The 22,073-nt window shown below is 37.8% G+C and overlaps 3 protein-coding genes across 3 annotated transcripts; all 3 read left to right on the forward strand.

The window, feature by feature from the left end:
• Window positions 1-485: 485 nt before the first annotated feature.
• On the forward strand, window positions 486-6,623 carry LOC119502800 (hepatic lectin-like). The gene is made up of 8 exons (XM_037794007.1): window positions 486-619; window positions 895-972; window positions 3,129-3,242; window positions 5,356-5,427; window positions 5,614-5,685; window positions 5,856-6,007; window positions 6,132-6,256; window positions 6,344-6,623. Exons 1-8 carry the CDS (start codon window positions 556-558, stop codon window positions 6,522-6,524), a joined length of 858 nt encoding a protein of 285 aa, XP_037649935.1. The 5' UTR covers window positions 486-555; the 3' UTR covers window positions 6,525-6,623.
• A 1,254-nt stretch (window positions 6,624-7,877) lies between these two features.
• On the forward strand, window positions 7,878-14,014 carry LOC119503032 (hepatic lectin-like). The gene is made up of 8 exons (XM_037794520.1): window positions 7,878-7,985; window positions 8,267-8,344; window positions 10,524-10,637; window positions 12,747-12,818; window positions 13,005-13,076; window positions 13,247-13,398; window positions 13,523-13,647; window positions 13,735-14,014. The coding sequence occupies exons 1-8, from the start codon at window positions 7,901-7,903 to the stop codon at window positions 13,913-13,915; spliced, it is 879 nt and encodes a 292-aa protein (XP_037650448.1). The 5' UTR covers window positions 7,878-7,900; the 3' UTR covers window positions 13,916-14,014.
• Window positions 14,015-15,261: 1,247 nt separating this feature from the next.
• LOC119503509 (CD209 antigen-like protein E) lies at window positions 15,262-20,244 on the forward strand. Its single transcript, XM_037795340.1, has 8 exons — window positions 15,262-15,372; window positions 15,658-15,735; window positions 17,948-18,061; window positions 19,066-19,143; window positions 19,330-19,401; window positions 19,572-19,723; window positions 19,848-19,993; window positions 20,061-20,244. The coding sequence occupies exons 1-8, from the start codon at window positions 15,309-15,311 to the stop codon at window positions 20,242-20,244; spliced, it is 888 nt and encodes a 295-aa protein (XP_037651268.1). The 5' UTR covers window positions 15,262-15,308.
• Window positions 20,245-22,073: the final 1,829 nt, after the last annotated feature.

The raw sequence follows: 22,073 nt of genomic DNA on the forward strand, positions 1-22,073 counted from the left end.
GTTCGAAATACTACAAAACAAATATAGACTTTGAGGTATTTATTTATTGGCAAAATGATTTATGTTTTTATAAAAACAAAACATCCTCCATGTCAGTGCGGGGAGGTTTTATATTATATTGTTATGTTATATTAATAAAATTAAATTTTAGTAGACTTTATTGATGTATAGTGTTACTATAATGAGGTAGCCTATATAAGCCTTACTTTTATTGTTATTTTTAGCATTTTCCATTTTTGTTTAGCATTTTCTTTGTTTGATAGTGACAGATTCAGTAAAGATGGGGGAAAGAAGGGAATTTCTGGAATTTCTTTTGTTTTTTTAATGATTTTACAACCTTTTCCACTAAAATGAATCTTACTTCATTGTCGAGACAAAAGAGAAGTTAACATTTCTTCAAATTATCTTATGAATAAAAAAACTTTGATTTTGGGGAACACTTTATAAAGCCCTCCCCTTCCTCAGGTCCAACAGGAAGGATCTATTTTTAACAATATATGCTGTCAGACGTTTATCTAGTTCCCTTTCAAAGTCACTGATGATCACAAGGATAACATGTCTGAAGCTGATGTTTTGTACTCTGATGTCAAGTTCACAAGAGAGAGGGGAAAGCCTAATGGTGAGTATCTATCTATCTATCTATCTATATATATATATATATCTGTCAGTCTGTCTGTCTGTCTGTCAGTCTGTCTGTCTGTCTGTCTCTCAAGTGGTAGCGTTTACATCCATCCTTTATAAGAATGCTACCAGAGCTTTCTAAATACCTCCAAGATGTGTTTCTTAAACTTGTCAGAGTTTAAGTGAAATATGAATGTTTAATCTCACACTTTATCAGAAGTCAGCACATATTTGCAGCTCATTCAACAGAAAGTTTTGTGTTTTGCGTGGCAGGGAACGCGTCCTCATCGGCTGACACTACTTACTCTGAAGTCAAGATCTTGAAGAAGCAGCCGTCCACAGAGCTTCCTGGTGGGTAATAAAATAAAAGTGATAAATAGGAAGGAGAACAAGAAAGTGGCCGCCAGTCAGTGGTCATCATGACGAAACAGCCACCAGTCTTAGTATTTCTTATTTTATCTCAGAATAAAAATGTGTATTCTTTAATGCGTACAACACAATTTATTACATTAAAGAAATAAAATTGCTGCCTAAAATTTTAGGACTTAGTAAAATACGTATTCTTCCTTTAAAATATTGCATCAACATGTAACTTTATTCAGTTTGAAACCACCTTCAGCGTTTCTACTATAAATAAACATAAAAACATACATTAAATCAAAGGTAGATTCATAGATTTAAATGAAGAATTTCAGGCGCATTAAAGGAAAAATTTTCATTTTGTGTGTTTCTCAACCAACTGAATTTTCAAAAATACATCTGTGCATATTAGGACTGTCTTCGACCAAAGAAATTCTTAGTTGACTAACACTCACATGATTTTTTTCAACTAATCGATAAATTGATTCACACAAAAGCAGCTCTTTAAATCTTGTATTTACCAGAGATGTGCTCATAAGCTTCTTAGAAATAAGTCATTCAGCATGAAAAAAAGCATCAAAAACGACTAATCTGCTAAAGAAATCTTAGTCGACTAAGACCAAAACGACTAATTAGTCGACTAATCAACGAAGAGGTGGCAGACCTAGTACAAATATATTACAAACATTAGCGGTGTGAACTAATTAATAACAGGATCAGCTGTCAGTGACATGAGCTGTAACGGAAACAAACTGAATATAGAGCAATATGTGAAAACACCTTATTGCAAATACATGGTAACATTTTCCTCTTTTGTAACTACAAAGAAAGAAAGAAATAATCTCTATCACTGAGTGAAGAAAGGTGTCTGGTAATTTACAGTAAAATGGGGAGAGGAGGAGAAAACGTGATGGAGTTGAGCCACATATATGTTTAGTCATCTGTGTCAAGTTTCCTGTTTAGTCTCTTTGTACATGCTGTGGTCCATCAGAGCATCAGCAGACAGTCAACTCATTTCACTGAATGTCCGTGGAGACTTGAGTACTCATATTTCTATGTCTGGTTGATAAATAATGCACTATAAATACAGTGAAGTTGAAATGACAGCAGTGACAGTCAGACATCAGCAACATAAGAAAACAGGGTCACCTAAGTGTGTTGCTCAACCTGTCATCCATGTGTTCAACGGCTGACTCCTGTTTCCATGGAAACTAGATTTGTTTGGCTTTGAATAAAACTTTTACGATGGTATTTGTTCAGTGTCGCGGTAAGGACTCAGAAGTGTGGGACAGGCACATTTAGATTAAAAAAAATCCAATAAATGATTTGTAAACAAATACATCATTTTAATATGGTGTACAGTAATATGTATATGAAACAATTCCATTTGAAATAATGTCATATTATAATTGAATTAGCTCATTTTACATATCTCAACATTGAGACCACAGTTGTGGGACATGAAGAAAAGTGGTGTTTGGACCCATAACATTCTTCATAAATTTTATTAAACACATTATTTAGTAATCATTTTTTGATGTCGAGATGGGTAATAACACTGAATATATTTATCAATCATTGCACTGCAAATTTTAAAGAAAAATCTACAATTTCATTGCTGGGACTTAAAAATGCCCATATAGTTGCAGAAACACCCTTAAATCTCAATATATCAAGTAAATCTTTATATGATTCTAAACAGCAGAAAGAAAGAAAGTTAATCAGTTATGTATTTACATAACGTGGAACTTTTTAGTTTCAAAACAGATGATTTTTTTGACTGATCTCTCAGCACACCACAAAGTGAACTCAGATCTGGTTCATACATACGCCACGTCATTTTCAGAATTTAATTTTTGTTTGGAAAAGTTAACTGTATAAAATATTTGAAGGTTTGATTGTTTGACTGTGACATGGCACTTTTCTCTGTGTGCAGTCTTTGTCATGCATATTCAAACTTGTAAAAAAGCCAATTGGAAACCTGGTGCCAAGAAATTCTATACACGGTTTTCTCCAGGAGAAATCTAATTGTCCCAATTACAGAAAACCAGGTTTCTGGTTTACAAAATGTTTAAGAAGCCAGTTTACTGGAGAAAGCCCACTGTAACCCAGGTCCTTCAATGCATATCTCTTCTGCTGTTCAACAGGTTCCCAGGAACAACAGGTGTCAAATGGACGATCAGGAGTCACATGCGAGAGAGTGGCTTTAGTCGTTCTCAGTGCTCTCCTGGTAGCTGCTGTCATCGCTCTCGGCCTGACCTGTGAGTTTGTACTCTTCAGTTTGATATGTTATTCTCAATTGATGTTTTCCTTTTCCAGAACTGTTGATGTAAAATCAGCAACAAATGTCACTTTCATTATCTTTTTTGGAATCCATTTTTTTACCTAGAGCTCTCCTTATTAATAATCATCACTCTAAATTAATCTTGGAATGATAAATAGACTCCTGCTCTATAGAGTGGAGCAGGGATGATGTATTTTTGTTGGCCAACCAGGAAGTTAGCATCGCCCTGGTTCCCTTGACAAAAAGCCAATGGGATTTTTCCTTTTGGTTTTGGATTATTGCAGAAAATCAGATCTATGGCAAACACACGTTTATGATACTTACATGTTCTTGAGCAAGATAATCTCCACTAATGAACACCACTTTATGATTTTTGAGGTGTGAATCCAATCACCAGAAGTAAAAAGCTAACGTTAGGCTCTAAAGGAACTACACCATGGTCACATGAGTGTGAGTATACACAAGGAGGCTGTAAAGGAGGACGAGTCGACGTGATGACGTTTAGTCGTCTCATTTTGCCACTTGTTAGCAAGCACCTTTTTTAAGACACAACAAAGCTTCAAAATTCAAGAGTGGGATATTTACTGATGTATTTTATGTGGCAGAACAAAATGTTAAAATCTCTTCAGCTTGTGTTAACCACAGACTTTATAATAATAATAAATTCAACTTATATAACGCTTTTAAAGAACTCAAAGAGGCTTTACACTATCGGGGGGAAAACGGTGTGGGACAAACAGGAGACAGACGACATACACAGGCGCACTCTCATACATACACATGGACAAATGGGTAAGGGGAGGGGGGGGGGCAGCGGGGGGGCTAGGAGTAGGCAGAGGAGAAAAGATGGGTCTTGAGGCGGGACTGGAATAGGGTGAGGGAATCGGAGTCTCTGATGAGTTTTGGGAGGGAGTTCCAGAGCTTGGGAGCTGCCCTGGAGAATGCTCTGTCCCCAAAGCTGAGGAGGTTGGACTTGGGGGTGAAAAGTAGACCAGCTGAGGTGGATCTGAGGGACCGTGGGGGTTGGTAGGAGAGGAGGTCAGAGAGGTAGTGGGGGGCAAATTGGTGGAGGGCTTTGTAGGTAAGGGTCAGGATTTTGTAGGAGATCCAGTGGGAGACGGGGAGCCAGTGGAGGTCTTTCAGGACTGGGGTGATGTGATGCCATGATTTGGTGTGGGTGAGGAGTCGGGCAGCTGCATTCTGGACCAGTTGGAGTTTATTGATGGAGGTGATGCTGATGCCGTAGAGGAGAGAGTTGCAGTAATCAAGGCGGGAGGAGATGAAGGCGTGGATGAGCTTCTCGGCAGCTCATCCACACCTTCAGGGAGGGTCGGTAGGGTCGGATCTTTGCAATATTGAATAGGGTGGTGCAGGAATGAGTCCTAAAACCCAGAAATGAGTTAGCATTTTAGCACTTCTTGTTCCCTCAGCTGGAGGTCAATGGGTTTTAGAATGGGTTTTCATTTCGATGCCTGAAATGCCTCAAGCTGAAGAGATTTTAACTTTTTGTTCTATGACATAAAATACATCAGTAAATATGCCACTTGGGAATTTTGAAGCCTTTATGTGTCTTAAAAAAGGCGGTTGCTAACAAGAGGCTAAATGAGACTACTAAACGTCATCACGCCGACTCGTCCTCCTTTACAGCCTCGTTGTGTATACTCGTTCATGTGACCGCTGTGTAGTTCATTTATAGACTAACATTAGCTTTTTTACTTCTGACGGTAGCATTCACGCTGCAAAAATTCATAAAAATGGTGTTCATTAGTGAGGATTATCTTACTGAATTAAACGTGTAAGTATCATAAACGTGTGTTTTGCCACAGAGCTGATTTTCTGCAATAATCCCAAAAAAAGCAATGGAACAATCCCATTGGCTTTTTGTTGAAGGAACCAGGGTGATGCTAACTTCCTGGTTGGCCTACAAAAATACGTCATCCGTGCACCACTCTATTTCAGGTATCTAACTAAAAACCCATTGACTTCCAGACGAGGGAACCAGAAGTGCTAAAACTCATTTCTGGGTTTTTTAGGACTCATTCCTGTAGCACTCTATAAACTACACTTTCTTCTTCTCTTTTTTAAATCAGCTTATAAAAACATCCAAACCATGGAACGTCTCCAACAGCTGGAGCTTGATGCTGTGAGAAAAAACCTCACAGGTAAGCTTTGTCAGCTGCAAGGTCACTTTAAAATGGATCACATTTTGGATTAAATCCCTGATATTAATCTGTTAATCATTTATCTTTAGGTTTACACTCAACTGTCTGTACCGTGAAAGAGTTTTGTTCTCTGTTCAGGTGTTAATGTAAATGGAAGTGAAATCTTTTTATCTTCTTTCACATCAGAGAAACACTGTGAAGTAAAATCATGCAACAACACGATGCCGCAAAAGTGCCCAAAACCTCCTTTGGTACAAAGTAAGTGATGGATTTCTTACAAGTTTACATCCTCTGATGATGATTAAATGATCAGTGATGGACTGACAGACTGTCTCAGCTGCTCTCAGATTCTCAGAGAGTCAAATCACACAAATATAAAGAGAGATTTGTTGCACCTGACTGAAGAGTTTGCTGTGATCTCTTAAAAGATGACAGGTGTCCAAGCTGTGAAGAAGGCTGGGAGCAACATGGAGCAAAGTGCTATCATTTCTCCAGCTATAAATCAACCTGGGAAGAGAGCAGAAGTGAATGTAGACGTCTAGGAGGAGATCTGGTGAAGATAGAGAGCAGAGAGGAGCAGGTAGAACACACTGCTGCACGCTCATGTTTCATCACATCCTTGTTTCCATATTAGTTAACATGGTCTCTCAGCACAGAAAGGGGATGTCACAGATTTGTGTTTTCCATCAACTTTTCCTGTCAAGGAATTCCTGTTGGGGAGACTGAGAGACAAAATGGACACACATGAAGACAAGTTCTGGATCGGACTGACGGACTCCGAGGAAGAAAACAAATGGTTGTGGGTAGACGGCTCACCACTGGACACGAGGTTTGACTTTTTTTGTTGTTGTCAGTTTCCAATATCAAAGTTACTACAAAGTTATTGAACCAGTTCTTTCTGTTTCCAATATGTCAGTTTGACTTTCTGGAGCGGCAAAGAGCCGGACAACTGGGACGGAGAAAACATGGATGGAGAGGACTGTGTGAGGATGGGGGAGAAGAACGGAGAACACTTGATGTGGTGGTTTGATAAAGACTGCAGAGCGCCTCAAAGAAGAGTTTGTGCCAAACCAACAAAAACTTTAAAATGCGTCTGAAATGCAGTTCAGCTCAAGTCTTAAGGCTCAGCCTGTTAAACAAGCTCAGTACAGGATGCAGAACGTGGAGCAATGTGATTATTAATGCAGCTAATGATACAAATAAAGAACTTAATAAGACCCTGCAAACATTAAAATGCTTCTTGAATGTGTTCTGCTATTAAACAAGGGATCATACAGTGTGCGTTGATTGGATGAAATTCGGGTGACGCTTCGTTGTGTAACGTCCGAAGAAGGCTTCAATCCGGAATGTTGATTTCTATTACATATTAGTGCTTTATTGTTGATCATGGTCTTCCTGAATTTCTTTTGGGGTTGTGCTGTTTGGTTTCCATGCATATCCCAATGAATAATTATTGTATTATTACTTGTTATTGGTTTTTTTACATATATAATCTTGCTCATATTTATTAATTTTGTATTATTATTACTCATTATGTGTTGTATATTATTTAGCTTTGTTGATTATCCCCTGGCACTCTGAGGGGGTGCACATAGTTTAATTTTACAATTTGTGACATCGTAAAGGGTCACAAATGTCAAATTACAGAAGTTATCTTGACTTCAAAGTTTAAATCAAATAATTTATTCTTGAAGCTGGAAGTAAAAAAAACAAAAAAAACAACTTAACTCAAGGTTCACTTACTACTGAGGAAACTCTGATGCAAACTATAAGATCCAGTTGAAAGCTCAGGAAAAAGCTTTTTTCAGAGTGAAAGTTCGTTCTTGATGTTGGAAATACTACAAAATAAATACAGACGCACTGGTAAATCAAATCCTAAGTAAAGGCCTACTGCTACCTACTGAGCAAACTTCCTCTACTGATATGAGACATAGTTGGAAACTCTCCACAAAGTTAAGAAGTATACTTTGAGGTATTTATTTATTGGCAAAATGATTTATGTTTTCTAAAAACAAAACATCCTCCATGTCAGTGCGGGGAGGTTTTATATTATATTGTTATGTTATGTTAATAAAATAACATTTTAGTAGACTTTATTGATGTATAGTGTTACTATGATGAGGTAGCCTATATAAGCCTAACTTTTATTGTTATTTTTTGCATTTTCCATTTTTGTTTAGCATTTTCTTTGTTTGATAGTGACAGATTCAGTAAAGATGGGGGAAAGAAGGGAATTTCTGGAATTTCTTTTGTTTTTTAATTATTTTACAACCTTTTACACTAAAATGAATCTTACTTCATTGTCGAGACAAAAGAGAAGTGAAAATATCTTCAAATTAACTTATGAATAAAAAAACTTTGATTTTGGGGAACACTTTATAAAGCCCTCCCCTTCCTCAGGTCCAACAGGAAGGATCTTTTTTTAACAGTATATGCTGTCAGACGTTTATCTAGTTCCCTTTCAAAGTCACTGATGATCACAGGGATAACATGTCTGAAGCTGATGTTTTGTACTCTGATGTCAAGTTCACAAGAGAGAGGGGAAAGCCTAATGGTGAGTATCTATCTATCTATCTATCTATCTATATATCTATATATATATATATCTGTCAGTCTGTCTGTCTGTCTGACTGTCTGTCTGTCTGTCTGTCTCTCAAGTGGTAGCGTTTACATCCATCCTTTATAAGAATGCTACCAGAGCTTTCTAAATACCTCCAAGATGTGTTTCTTAAACTTGTCAGAGTTTAAGTGAAATCTGAATGTTTAATCTCACACTTTATCAGAAGTCAGCACATATTTGCAGCTCATTCAACAGAAAGTTTTGTGTTTTGTGTGGCAGGGACCGCGTCCTCATCGGCTGACACCACTTACTCTGAAGTCAAGATCTTGAAGAAGCAGCCGTCCACAGAGCTTCCTGGTGGGTAATAAAATAAAAGTGATAAATAGGAAGGAGAACAAGAAAGTGACCGCCAGTCAGTGGTCATCATGACGAAACAGCCACCAGTCTTAGTATTTCTTATTTTATCTCAGAATAAAAATGTGTATTCTTTAATGCGTACAACACAATTTATTACAGTAAAGAAATGAAATTGCTGCCTAAAGTTTTAGGACTTAGTAAAATACATATTCTTCCTTTAAAATATTGCATCAACATGTAACTTTATTCAGTTTGAAACCACCTTCAGCGTTTCTACTATAAATAAACATAAAAACATACATTAAATCAAAGGTAGATTCACAGATATAAATGAAGAATTTCAGGTGCATTAAAGGAAAAATTGGCATTTTGTGTGTTTCTCAACCAACTGAATTTTCAAAAATACATCTGTGCATATTAGGGCTGTCTTCGACCAAAGAAATTCTTAGTTGACTAACACTCACATGATTTTTTTTCAACTAATCGATAAATTGATTCATACAAAAGCAGCTCTTTAAATCTTGTACTTACCAGAGATGTGCTCATAAGCTTCTTAGAAATAAGTCATTCAGCATGAAAAAAAGCATCAAAAACGACTAATCTGCTAAAGAAATCTTAGTCGACTAAGACCAAAACGACTAATTAGTCGACTAATCGATGAAGAGGGGGCAGCCCTAGTACAAATATATTACAAACATTAGTGGTGTGAACTAATTAATAACAGGATCAGCTGTCAGTGACATGAGCTGTAACGGAAACAAACTGAATATAGAGCAGACGTTTGTTATTGACTGGTGCAAGTGTGATCACACCTTATTGCAAATACATGGTAACATTTTCCTCTTTTGTAACTGCAAAGAAAGAAAGAAATAATCTCTATCACTGAGTGAAGAACGGTGTCTGGTAATTTACAGTAAAATGGGGAGAGGAGGAGAAAACGTGATGGAGTTGAGCCACATATATGTTTAGTCATCTGTGTCAAGTTTCCTGTTTAGTCTCTTTGTACATGCTGTGGTCCATCAGAGCATCAGCAGACAGTCAACTCATTTCACTGTATGTCCGTGGAGACTTGAGTACTCATATTTCTATGTCTGGTTGATAAATAATGCACTATAAATACAGTGAAGTTGAAGTGACAGCAGTGACAGTCAGACATCAGCAACATAAGAAAACAGGGTCACCTAAGTGGGTCGCCCAACCTGTCATCCATGTGTTCAACGGCTGACTCCTGTTTCCATGGAAACTAGATTTGTTTGGCTTTGAATAAAACTTTTACGATGGTATTTGTTCAGTGTCGCGGTAAGGACTCAGAAGTGTGGGACAGGCACATTTAGATTTTAAAAAATCCAATAAATGATTTGTAAACAAATACATCATTTTAATATGGTGTACAGTAATATGTATATGAAACAATTCCATTTGAAATAATGTCATATTATAATTGAATTAGCTCATTTTACATATCTCAACATTGAGACCACAGTTGTGGGACATGAAGAAAAGTGGTGTTTGGACCCATAACATTCTTCATAAATTTTATTAAATCACATTATTTAGTAATCATTTTTTGATGTCGAGATGGGTAATAACACTGTATATATTTATCAATCATTGCACTGCAAATTTTAACAAAAATCTACAATTTCATTGCTGGGACTTAAAAATGCCCGTATAGTTGCAGAAACACCCTTAAATCTCAATATATCAAGTAAATCTTTATATGATTCTAAACAGCAGAAAGAAAGAAAGTTAATCAGTTATGTATTTACATAACGTGGAACTTTTTAGTTTCAAAACAGATGATTTTTTTGACTGATCTCTCAACACACCACAAAGTGAACTCAGATCTGGTTCATACATACGCCACGTCATTTTCAGAATTTAATTTTTGTTTGGAAAAGTTAACTGTATAAAATATTTGAAGGTTTGATTGTTTGACTGTGACATGGCACTTTTCTCTGTGTGCAGTCTTTGTCATGCATATTCAAACTTGTAAAAAAGCCAATTGGAAACCTGGTGCCAAGAAATTCTATACACGGTTTTCTCCAGGAGAAATCTAATTGTCCCAATTACAGAAAACCAGGTTTCTGGTTTACAAAATGTTTAAGAAGCCAGTTTACTGGAGAAAGCCCACTGTAACCCAGGTCCTTCAATGCATATCTCTTCTGCTGTTCAACAGGTTCCCAGGAACAACAGGTGTCAAATGGACGATCAGGAGTCACATGCGAGAGAGTGGCTTTAGTCGTTCTCAGTGCTCTCCTGGTAGCTGCTGTCATCGCTCTCGGCCTGACCTGTGAGTTTGTACTCTTCAGTTTGATATGTTATTCTCAATTGATGTTTTCCTTTTCCAGAACTGTTGATGTAAAATCAGCAACAAATGTCACTTTCATTATCTTTTTTGGAATCCATTTTTTACCTAGAGCTCTCCTTATTAATAATCATCACTCTAAATTAATCTTGGAATGATAAATAGACTCCTGCTCTATAGAGTGGAGCAGGGATGATGTATTTTTGTTGGCCAACCAGGAAGTTAGCATCGCCCTGGTTCCCTTGACAAAAAGCCAATGGGATTTTTCCTTTTGGTTTTGGATTATTGCAGAAAATCAGATCTATGGCAAACACACGTTTATGATACTTACATGTTCTTGAGCAAGATAATCTCCACTAATGAACACCACTTTATGATTTTTGAGGTGTGAATCCAATCACCAGAAGTAAAAAGCTAACGTTAGGCTCTAAAGGAACTACACCATGGTCACATGAGTGTGAGTATACACAAGGAGGCTGTAAAGGAGGACGAGTCGACGTGATGACGTTTAGTCGTCTCATTTTGCCACTTGTTAGCAAGCACCTTTTTTAAGACACAACAAAGCTTCAAAATTCAAGAGTGGGATATTTACTGATGTATTTTATGTGGCAGAACAAATGTTAAAATCTCTTCAGCTTGTGTTAACCACAGACTTTATAATAATAATAAATTCAACTTATATAACGCTTTTAAAGAACTCAAAGAGGCTTTACACTATCGGGGGGAAAACGGTGTGGGACAAACAGGAGACAGACGACATACACAGGCGCACTCTCATACATACACATGGACAAATGGGTAAGGGGAGGGGGGGGGGCAGCGGGGGGGCTAGGAGTAGGCAGAGGAGAAAAGATGGGTCTTGAGGCGGGACTGGAATAGGGTGAGGGAATCGGAGTCTCTGATGAGTTTTGGGAGGGAGTTCCAGAGCTTGGGAGCTGCCCTGGAGAATGCTCTGTCCCCAAAGCTGAGGAGGTTGGACTTGGGGGTGAAAAGTAGACCAGCTGAGGTGGATCTGAGGGACCGTGGGGGTTGGTAGGAGAGGAGGTCAGAGAGGTAGTGGGGGGCAAATTGGTGGAGGGCTTTGTAGGTAAGGGTCAGGATTTTGTAGGAGATCCAGTGGGAGACGGGGAGCCAGTGGAGGTCTTTCAGGACTGGGGTGATGTGATGCCATGATTTGGTGTGGGTGAGGAGTCGGGCAGCTGCATTCTGGACCAGTTGGAGTTTATTGATGGAGGTGATGCTGATGCCGTAGAGGAGAGAGTTGCAGTAATCAAGGCGGGAGGAGATGAAGGCGTGGATGAGCTTCTCGGCAGCTCATCCACACCTTCAGGGAGGGTCGGTAGGGTCGGATCTTTGCAATATTGAATAGGGTGGTGCAGGAATGAGTCCTAAAACCCAGAAATGAGTTAGCATTTTAGCACTTCTTGTTCCCTCAGCTGGAGGTCAATGGGTTTTAGAATGGGTTTTCATTTCGATGCCTGAAATGCCTCAAGCTGAAGAGATTTTAACTTTTTGTTCTATGACATAAAATACATCAGTAAATATGCCACTTGGGAATTTTGAAGCCTTTATGTGTCTTAAAAAAGGCGGTTGCTAACAAGAGGCTAAATGAGACTACTAAACGTCATCACGCCGACTCGTCCTCCTTTACAGCCTCGTTGTGTATACTCGTTCATGTGACCGCTGTGTAGTTCATTTATAGACTAACATTAGCTTTTTACTTCTGACGGTAGCATTCACGCTGCAAAAATTCATAAAAATGGTGTTCATTAGTGAGGATTATCTTACTGAATTAAACGTGTAAGTATCATAAACGTGTGTTTGCCACAGAGCTGATTTTCTGCAATAATCCCAAAAAAAGCAATGGAACAATCCCATTGGCTTTTTGTTGAAGGAACCAGGGTGATGCTAACTTCCTGGTTGGCCTACAAAAATACGTCATCCGTGCACCACTCTATTTCAGGTATCTAACTAAAAACCCATTGACTTCCAGACGAGGGAACCAGAAGTGCTAAAACTCATTTCTGGGTTTTTTAGGACTCATTCCTGTAGCACTCTATAAACTACACTTTCTTCTTCTCTTTTTTAAATCAGCTTATAAAAACATCCAAACCATGGAACGTCTCCAACAGCTGGAGCTTGATGCTGTGAGAAAAAACCTCACAGGTAAGCTTTGTCAGCTGCAAGGTCACTTTAAAATGGATCACATTTTGGATTAAATCCCTGATATTAATCTGTTAATCATTTATCTTTAGGTTTACACTCAACTGTCTGTACCGTGAAAGAGTTTTGTTCTCTGTTCAGGTGTTAATGTAAATGGAAGTGAAATCTTTTTATCTTCTTTCACATCAGAGAAACACTGTGAAGTAAAATCATGCAACAACACGATGCCGCAAAAGTGCCCAAAACCTCCTTTGGTACAAAGTAAGTGATGGATTTCTTACAAGTTTACATCCTCTGATGATGATTAAATGATCAGTGATGGACTGACAGACTGTCTCAGCTGCTCTCAGATTCTCAGAGAGTCAAATCACACAAATATAAAGAGAGATTTGTTGCACCTGACTGAAGAGTTTGCTGTGATCTCTTAAAAGATGACAGGTGTCCAAGCTGTGAAGAAGGCTGGGAGCAACATGGAGCAAAGTGCTATCATTTCTCCAGCTATAAATCAACCTGGGAAGAGAGCAGAAGTGAATGTAGACGTCTAGGAGGAGATCTGGTGAAGATAGAGAGCAGAGAGGAGCAGGTAGAACACACTGCTGCACGCTCATGTTTCATCACATCCTTGTTTCCATATTAGTTAACATGGTCTCTCAGCACAGAAAGGGGATGTCACAGATTTGTGTTTTCCATCAACTTTTCCTGTCAAGGAATTCCTGTTGGGGAGACTGAGAGACAAAATGGACACACATGAAGACAAGTTCTGGATCGGACTGACGGACTCCGAGGAAGAAAACAAATGGTTGTGGGTAGACGGCTCACCACTGGACACGAGGTTTGACTTTTTTTGTTGTTGTCAGTTTCCAATATCAAAGTTACTACAAAGTTATTGAACCAGTTCTTTCTGTTTCCAATATGTCAGTTTGACTTTCTGGAGCGGCAAAGAGCCGGACAACTGGGACGGAGAAAACATGGATGGAGAGGACTGTGTGAGGATGGGGGAGAAGAACGGAGAACACTTGATGTGGTGGTTTGATAAAGACTGCAGAGCGCCTCAAAGAAGAGTTTGTGCCAAACCAACAAAAACTTTAAAGTGTGTCTGAAATGCAGTTCAGCTCAAGTCTTAAGGCTCAGCCTGTTAAACAAGCTCAGTACAGGATGCAGAACGTGGAGCAATGTGATTATTAATGCAGCTAATGATACAAATAAAGAACTTAATAAGACCCTGCAAACATTAAAATGCTTCTTGAATGTGTTCTGCTATTAAACAAGGGATCATACAGTGTGCGTTGATTGGATGAAATTCGGGTGACGCTTCGTTGTGTAACGTCCGAAGAAGGCTTCAATCCGGAATGTTGATTTCTATTACATATTAGTGCTTTATTGTTGATCATGGTCTTCCTGAATTTCTTTTGGGGTTGTGCTGTTTGGTTTCCATGCATATCCCAATGAATAATTATTGTATTATTACTTGTTATTGGTTTTTTTTACATATATAATCTTGCTCATATTTATTAATTTTGTATTATTATTACTCATTATGTGTTGTATATTATTTAGCTTTGTTGATTATCCCCTGGCACTCTGAGGGGGTGCACATAGTTTAATTTTACAATTTGTGACATCGTAAAGGGTCACAAATGTCAAATTACAGAAGTTATCTTGACTTCAAAGTTTAAATCAAATAATTTATTCTTGAAGCTGGAAGTAAAAAAACAAAAAAAACAACTTAACTCAAGGTTCACTTACTACTGAGGAAACTCTGATGCAAACTATAAGATCCAGTTGAAAGCTCAGGAAAAAGCTTTTTTCAGAGTGAAAGTTCGTTCTTGATGTTGGAAATACTACAAAATAAATACAGACGCACTGGTAAATCAAATCCTAAGTAAAGGCCTACTGCTACCTACTGAGCAAACTTCCTCTACTGATATGAGACATAGTTGGAAACTCTCCACAAAGTTAAGAAGTATACTTTGAGGTATTTATTTATTGGCAAAATGATTTATGTTTTCTAAAAACAAAACATCCTCCATGTCAGTGCGGGGAGGTTTTATATTATATTGTTATGTTATGTTAATAAAATAACATTTTAGTAGACTTTATTGATGTATAGTGTTACTATGATGAGGTAGCCTATATAAGCCTAACTTTTATTGTTATTTTTTGCATTTTCCATTTTTGTTTAGCATTTTCTTTGTTTGATAGTGACAGATTCAGTAAAGATGGGGGAAAGAAGGGAATTTCTGGAATTTCTTTTGTTTTTTAATTATTTTACAACCTTTTACACTAAAATGAATCTTACTTCATTGTCGAGACAAAAGAGAAGTGAAAATATCTTCAAATTAACTTATGAATAAAAAAACTTTGATTTTGGGGAACACTTTATAAAGCCCTCCCCTTCCTCAGGTCCAACAGGAAGGATCTTTTTTTAACAGTATATGCTGTCAGACGTTTATCTAGTTCCCTTTCAAAGTCACTGATGATCACAGGGATAACATGTCTGAAGCTGATGTTTTGTACTCTGATGTCAAGTTCACAAGAGAGAGGGGAAAGCCTAATGGTGAGTATCTATCTATCTATCTATCTATCTATATATCTATATATATATATATCTGTCAGTCTGTCTGTCTGTCTGACTGTCTGTCTGTCTGTCTGTCTCTCAAGTGGTAGCGTTTACATCCATCCTTTATAAGAATGCTACCAGAGCTTTCTAAATACCTCCAAGATGTGTTTCTTAAACTTGTCAGAGTTTAAGTGAAATCTGAATGTTTAATCTCACACTTTATCAGAAGTCAGCACATATTTGCAGCTCATTCAACAGAAAGTTTTGTGTTTTGTGTGGCAGGGACCGCGTCCTCATCGGCTGACACCACTTACTCTGAAGTCAAGATCTTGAAGAAGCAGCCGTCCACAGAGCTTCCTGGTGGGTAATAAAATAAAAGTGATAAATAGGAAGGAGAACAAGAAAGTGACCGCCAGTCAGTGGTCATCATGACGAAACAGCCACCAGTCTTAGTATTTCTTATTTTATCTCAGAATAAAAATGTGTATTCTTTAATGCGTACAACACAATTTATTACAGTAAAGAAATGAAATTGCTGCCTAAAGTTTTAGGACTTAGTAAAATACATATTCTTCCTTTAAAATATTGCATCAACATGTAACTTTATTCAGTTTGAAACCACCTTCAGCGTTTCTACTATAAATAAACATAAAAACATACATTAAATCAAAGGTAGATTCACAGATATAAATGAAGAATTTCAGGTGCATTAAAGGAAAAATTGGCATTTTGTGTGTTTCTCAACCAACTGAATTTTCAAAAATACATCTGTGCATATTAGGGCTGTCTTCGACCAAAGAAATTCTTAGTTGACTAACACTCACATGATTTTTTTCAACTAATCGATAAATTGATTCATACAAAAGCAGCTCTTTAAATCTTGTACTTACCAGAGATGTGCTCATAAGCTTCTTAGAAATAAGTCATTCAGCATGAAAAAAAGCATCAAAAACGACTAATCTGCTAAAGAAATCTTAGTCGACTAAGACCAAAACGACTAATTAGTCGACTAATCGATGAAGAGGGGGCAGCCCTAGTACAAATATATTACAAACATTAGTGGTGTGAACTAATTAATAACAGGATCAGCTGTCAGTGACATGAGCTGTAACGGAAACAAACTGAATATAGAGCAGACGTTTGTTATTGACTGGTGCAAGTGTGATCACACCTTATTGCAAATACATGGTAACATTTTCCTCTTTTGTAACTGCAAAGAAAGAAAGAAATAATCTCTATCACTGAGTGAAGAACGGTGTCTGGTAATTTACAGTAAAATGGGGAGAGGAGGAGAAAACGTGATGGAGTTGAGCCACATATATGTTTAGTCATCTGTGTCAAGTTTCCTGTTTAGTCTCTTTGTACATGCTGTGGTCCATCAGAGCATCAGCAGACAGTCAACTCATTTCACTGTATGTCCGTGGAGACTTGAGTACTCATATTTCTATGTCTGGTTGATAAATAATGCACTATAAATACAGTGAAGTTGAAGTGACAGCAGTGACAGTCAGACATCAGCAACATAAGAAAACAGGGTCACCTAAGTGGGTCGCCCAACCTGTCATCCATGTGTTCAACGGCTGACTCCTGTTTCCATGGAAACTAGATTTGTTTGGCTTTGAATAAAACTTTTACGATGGTATTTGTTCAGTGTCGCGGTAAGGACTCAGAAGTGTGGGACAGGCACATTTAGATTTTAAAAAATCCAATAAATGATTTGTAAACAAATACATCATTTTAATATGGTGTACAGTAATATGTATATGAAACAATTCCATTTGAAATAATGTCATATTATAATTGAATTAGCTCATTTTACATATCTCAACATTGAGACCACAGTTGTGGGACATGAAGAAAAGTGGTGTTTGGACCCATAACATTCTTCATAAATTTTATTAAATCACATTATTTAGTAATCATTTTTTGATGTCGAGATGGGTAATAACACTGTATATATTTATCAATCATTGCACTGCAAATTTTAACAAAAATCTACAATTTCATTGCTGGGACTTAAAAATGCCCGTATAGTTGCAGAAACACCCTTAAATCTCAATATATCAAGTAAATCTTTATATGATTCTAAACAGCAGAAAGAAAGAAAGTTAATCAGTTATGTATTTACATAACGTGGAACTTTTTAGTTTCAAAACAGATGATTTTTTTGACTGATCTCTCAGCTTTTGGGGGGAAAAACACCACAAAGTGAACTCAGATCTGGTTCATACATACGCCACGTCATTTTCAGAATTAAATTTTTGTTTGGAAAAAGTTTACAGTATAAAATTTTTTGAAGGTTTGATTGTTTGACTGTGACATGGCACTTTTCTCTGTGTGCAGTCTTTGTCCTGCATATTCAAACTTGTAAAAAAGCCAATTGGAAACCCGGTGCACATATACATGGCCGAGCCAAGACATTCTATACAGGGTTTTCTCCAGGAGAAATCTAATTGTCCAAAATACAGAAAACCTGGTTTCTGGTTTACAAAATGTTTAAGAAGCCAGTTTACTGGAGAAAGCCCACTGTAACCCAGTTCCTTCAATGCATATCTCTTCTGCTGTTCAACAGGTTCCCAGCAACAACAGGTGTCAAATGGACGATCAGGAGTCACATGCGAGAGAGTGGCTTTAGTAGTTCTCAGTGCTCTCCCGGTAGCTGCTGTCATCGCTCTCAGCCTGACCTGTGAGTTTGTACTCTTCTCTTCAAACTGAATTCATTTAGAATGACTTATACAATATCGATGCTTGTTTTGAAGAACAGACCTGGTGGCTTTCAGGTGACGTCAGCAACTATGACATTCAAGTTCAGATTGTTTGATATGTTATTCTCAATAGATGTTTTCCTTTTTCAGAACTGTTGATGTAAAATCTGCATTTTTGTATTTTTGTAGGCCAACCAGGAAGTTAGCATCGCCCTGGTTCCCTCGACACAAAGCCAATGGGATTGTTCCATTGGTTTTGGATTATTGCAGAAAATCAGCTCTGTGTCAAACACACGTTTATGATATTCACACGTTTAATTCAGTAAGATAATCTTCACTAATGAACACCACTTTTATGATGTTTTAAGCGTGAATGCAATCAGCAGAAGTAAAAAGCTAACATTAGGCTATAAACAAACTACACAGCGGTCACATGAGTGTGAGTATACACAACGAGGCTGTAAAGGAGGACGAGTCGGCGTGATGACATTTAGTCGTCTCATTTAGCCACTTGTTAGCAACCGCCTTTTTTAAGACACATAAAGGCTTCAATTTTATTCGTATTTTATGTGGCAGAACAAAACGTTAAAATCTCTTCAGCTTGTGTTAACTCAGAAATGAGTTAGCATTTTAGCACTTCTGGTTCCCTCAGCTGGAGGTCAATGGGTTTACGCAACGAGGCTGTAAAGGAGGACGAGTCAGCGTGATGACGTTTAGTCGTCTCATTTAGCCACTTGTAATAATCCAAAACCAAATGGAACAATCTCATTGGCTTTTTGTTGAAGGAACCAGGGCGATGCTAACTTCCTGGTTGGCCAACAAAAATACGTCATCCCTGCAGCACTCTATTTCAGGCATCTAACTAAAAACCCATTGACTTCCAGACGAGGGAACCAGAAGTGCTAAAACTCATTTCTGGGGTTTTTAGGACTCATTCCTGTAGCACTCTATAAACTACACTTTCTTCTTCTCTTTTTTAAATCAGCTTATAAAAAGATCCAAACCATGGAACGTCTCCAACAGCTGGAAGGTGAGCTTGATGCTGTGAGAAAAAACCTCACAGGTAAGCTTTGTCAGCTGCATGGTCACTTTAAAATGGATCATATTTTGGATTAAACCCCTGATATTAATCTGTTAATCATTTATCTTTAGGTTTACACTCAACTGTCTGTACTGTGAAAGAGTTTTGTTCTCTGTTCAGGTGTTAATGTAAATGGAAGTGAAATCTTTTTATCTTCTTTCACATCAGAGAAACGCTGTGAAGTCAAATCATGCAACAACACGATGCCGCAAAAGTGCCCACAACCTCCTTTGGTACAAAGTAAGTGATGGATTTTTTACAAGTTTGCATCCTCTGATGATGATTAAATGATCAGTGATGGACTGACAGACTGTCTCAGCTGCTCTCAGATTCTCAGAGAGTCAAATCACACAAATATAAAGAGAGATTTGTTGCACCTGACTGAAGAGTTTGCTGTGATCTCTTAAAAGATGACAGGTGTCCAAGCTGTGAAGAAGGCTGGGAGCAACATGGAGCAAAGTGCTATCATTTCTCCAGCAAGAAATCAACCTGGGAAGAGAGCAGAAGTGAATGTAGACATCTAGGAGGAGATCTGGTGAAGATAGAGAGCAGAGAGGAGCAGGTAGAACACACTGCTGCACGCTCATGTTTCATCACATCCTTGTTTCCACATTAGTTAACATGATCTCTCAGCACAGAAAGGGGATGTCACAGATTTGTGTTTTCCATCAACTTTTCCTGTCAAGGAATTCCTGTTGGGGAAACTGAGTGAAAAAATGGACGAACATGAAGACAAGTTCTGGATCGGACTGACGGACTCCAAGGAAGAAAACAAATGGTTGTGGGTAGACGGCTCACCACCTAACACAAGGTTTGACTTTTTTTTGTTGTTGTCAGTTTCCAATATCAAAGTTACTACAAAGTTATTGAACCAGTTCTTTCTGTTTCCAATATGTCAGTTTGACTTTCTGGAGCTTCAATGAGCCGGACAACTGGGACGGAGCAAACAAGATTGATGGAGAGGACTGTGTGAGGATGGGGGAGAAGGACAGAACCGTCCTGAGGTGTTGGTTTGATAAAGACTGCAGAGCGCCTCACAGACGTATTTGTGACAAACCAAAAACAACTTTAAAGTGCGTCTGAAATGCAGTTCAGCTCAAGTCTCAAGGCTCAGCCTGTTAAACAAGCTCAGTACAGGATGCAGAACGTGGAGCAATGTGATTATTAATGCAGCTAATGATACAAATAAAGAACTTAATAAGACCCTGCAAACATTAAAATGCTTCTTGAATGTGTTCAGCTATTAAAGAAGGGATCATACAGTATGTAACAGATGACAGACAGAGAGTGATTGTGAAGAATTAACCAGCTTTTACTGATCTTCTGAATTTGTCCTAATACAGCTCGGCTCACCTGTAAAAATGCATTAAAGGTCCCATATTGTAAAACGTAAGATTTTCATGTCTGTTATGTTATAAAGTAGTGCTTTATAAATACTGTCAAACTATCAAAACGTTCAATATACGGAGAAATACACACAGCCCGTGTTCAGAAATTGTGCGTTTGAAACAAGCCGCTAGGATTTCTGTCTATTTGTGATGTCACAAAATATATAATATTTAGACAATTACACGGTTTTAAACATAAACATTGTAAATGTGTCCCAGTTTATTTCCTGTTGCAGTGTATGTAAATAACATCAACTGACAGGAGTAAAACATGGACCCAAGCTGTTGCCTAGCAACGCAATACCATTGCAATTCCACTGAAATGCACTAAAACGGATCGTTTCAGACAGATGGTGAATACAGGTATATTCAGGCAGACAGTATGAGGAAAATAAAGTTTTTTTAATATTACAGCATGTAAACATGTTCTAGTAGAAACACAGAATACAAGTATGAACCTGAAAATGAGCACGATATGGGACCTTAAAACTATTTTCACCCACAAAAAGCATTTTTTTGTGTCCTCTGTTTGTTTGTAACTTTAAAGCATTTACAAAAAAAAATTTTGTGTTTATTTAAACTTAACATTCTATTAATGTCTTGTTGGTGTTTGACATATTTTTAAGACACATTTTGTGCTGAACTTTGAGTGTTTGGAGTCTCTGAACGTGCAGACAGAAATGGATTATTCCCATTAAGGGCTTTGAGTAGTTCCTATGTATGCTGTGAATCTGCTGCAACTACAGAAACTATAAATGTCGAGTGAATCATAAAGGTGAAAAATAAACATACACAGCTATGGGAAATGAGAAATGTTCTACTCAGAAGCTACATACAGTTTTTTTGGGGAAAATTTGCTCTTTAGACTATAACAGTTTGTCCAGTCCAACTAAAGTGATTTCAAAAGGTCTTCATCAACTTGCCTACATGTACAGTGAGAAAAAAAATAGTAGAATTTATTATATATAAACTGGAAAAACAAAGTTCGTAAACTTGTGTTTGGTGGATTATTTCTCTATTGTTACAATGCTAATGGTCATTGTATTTTACATCATTGGAAAACCTGTTTATTTACCTTTGCAATGATGTCCAACTTGTAAGGATCATGTATTTGTGGGATGAGCAGCACAGCTGATTATGTGGGTAGCGCCCAAGAAAAATTTGCCAAAATGCTCCGTCAATGGTAAACAGTGTATTCTCCTGTTGGTACTGACTCTTGTTTTGAGTTGTTTGGTGGATTGGATGATTGAACTCTCTTTCAGTAACAAGAAACAAACAAGACATATTGGCTATTTTACACTATATTCATTTAATACACAGTCAGGAGCCTCAGTAGCGTCGGAAGATCCATACGCAGCCACAACAGCCTGGCACCTCCTCCTCATGCTGGTCACCAACCTGGTCACACGTTGCTGTGGGATGCAGTTCCATTCCTCAACCAGGATTCGTTGCAGGTCAGCCAGGTCACTCTAACACGTACAGCACGCCCAAGCTGATCCTACAAGTGTTGAATTGGGTTGAGGT

The sequence above is a fragment of the Sebastes umbrosus genome, chromosome 15 (assembly GCF_015220745.1).
Source record: "Sebastes umbrosus isolate fSebUmb1 chromosome 15, fSebUmb1.pri, whole genome shotgun sequence".
NCBI lineage: Eukaryota > Metazoa > Chordata > Actinopteri > Perciformes > Sebastidae > Sebastes > Sebastes umbrosus.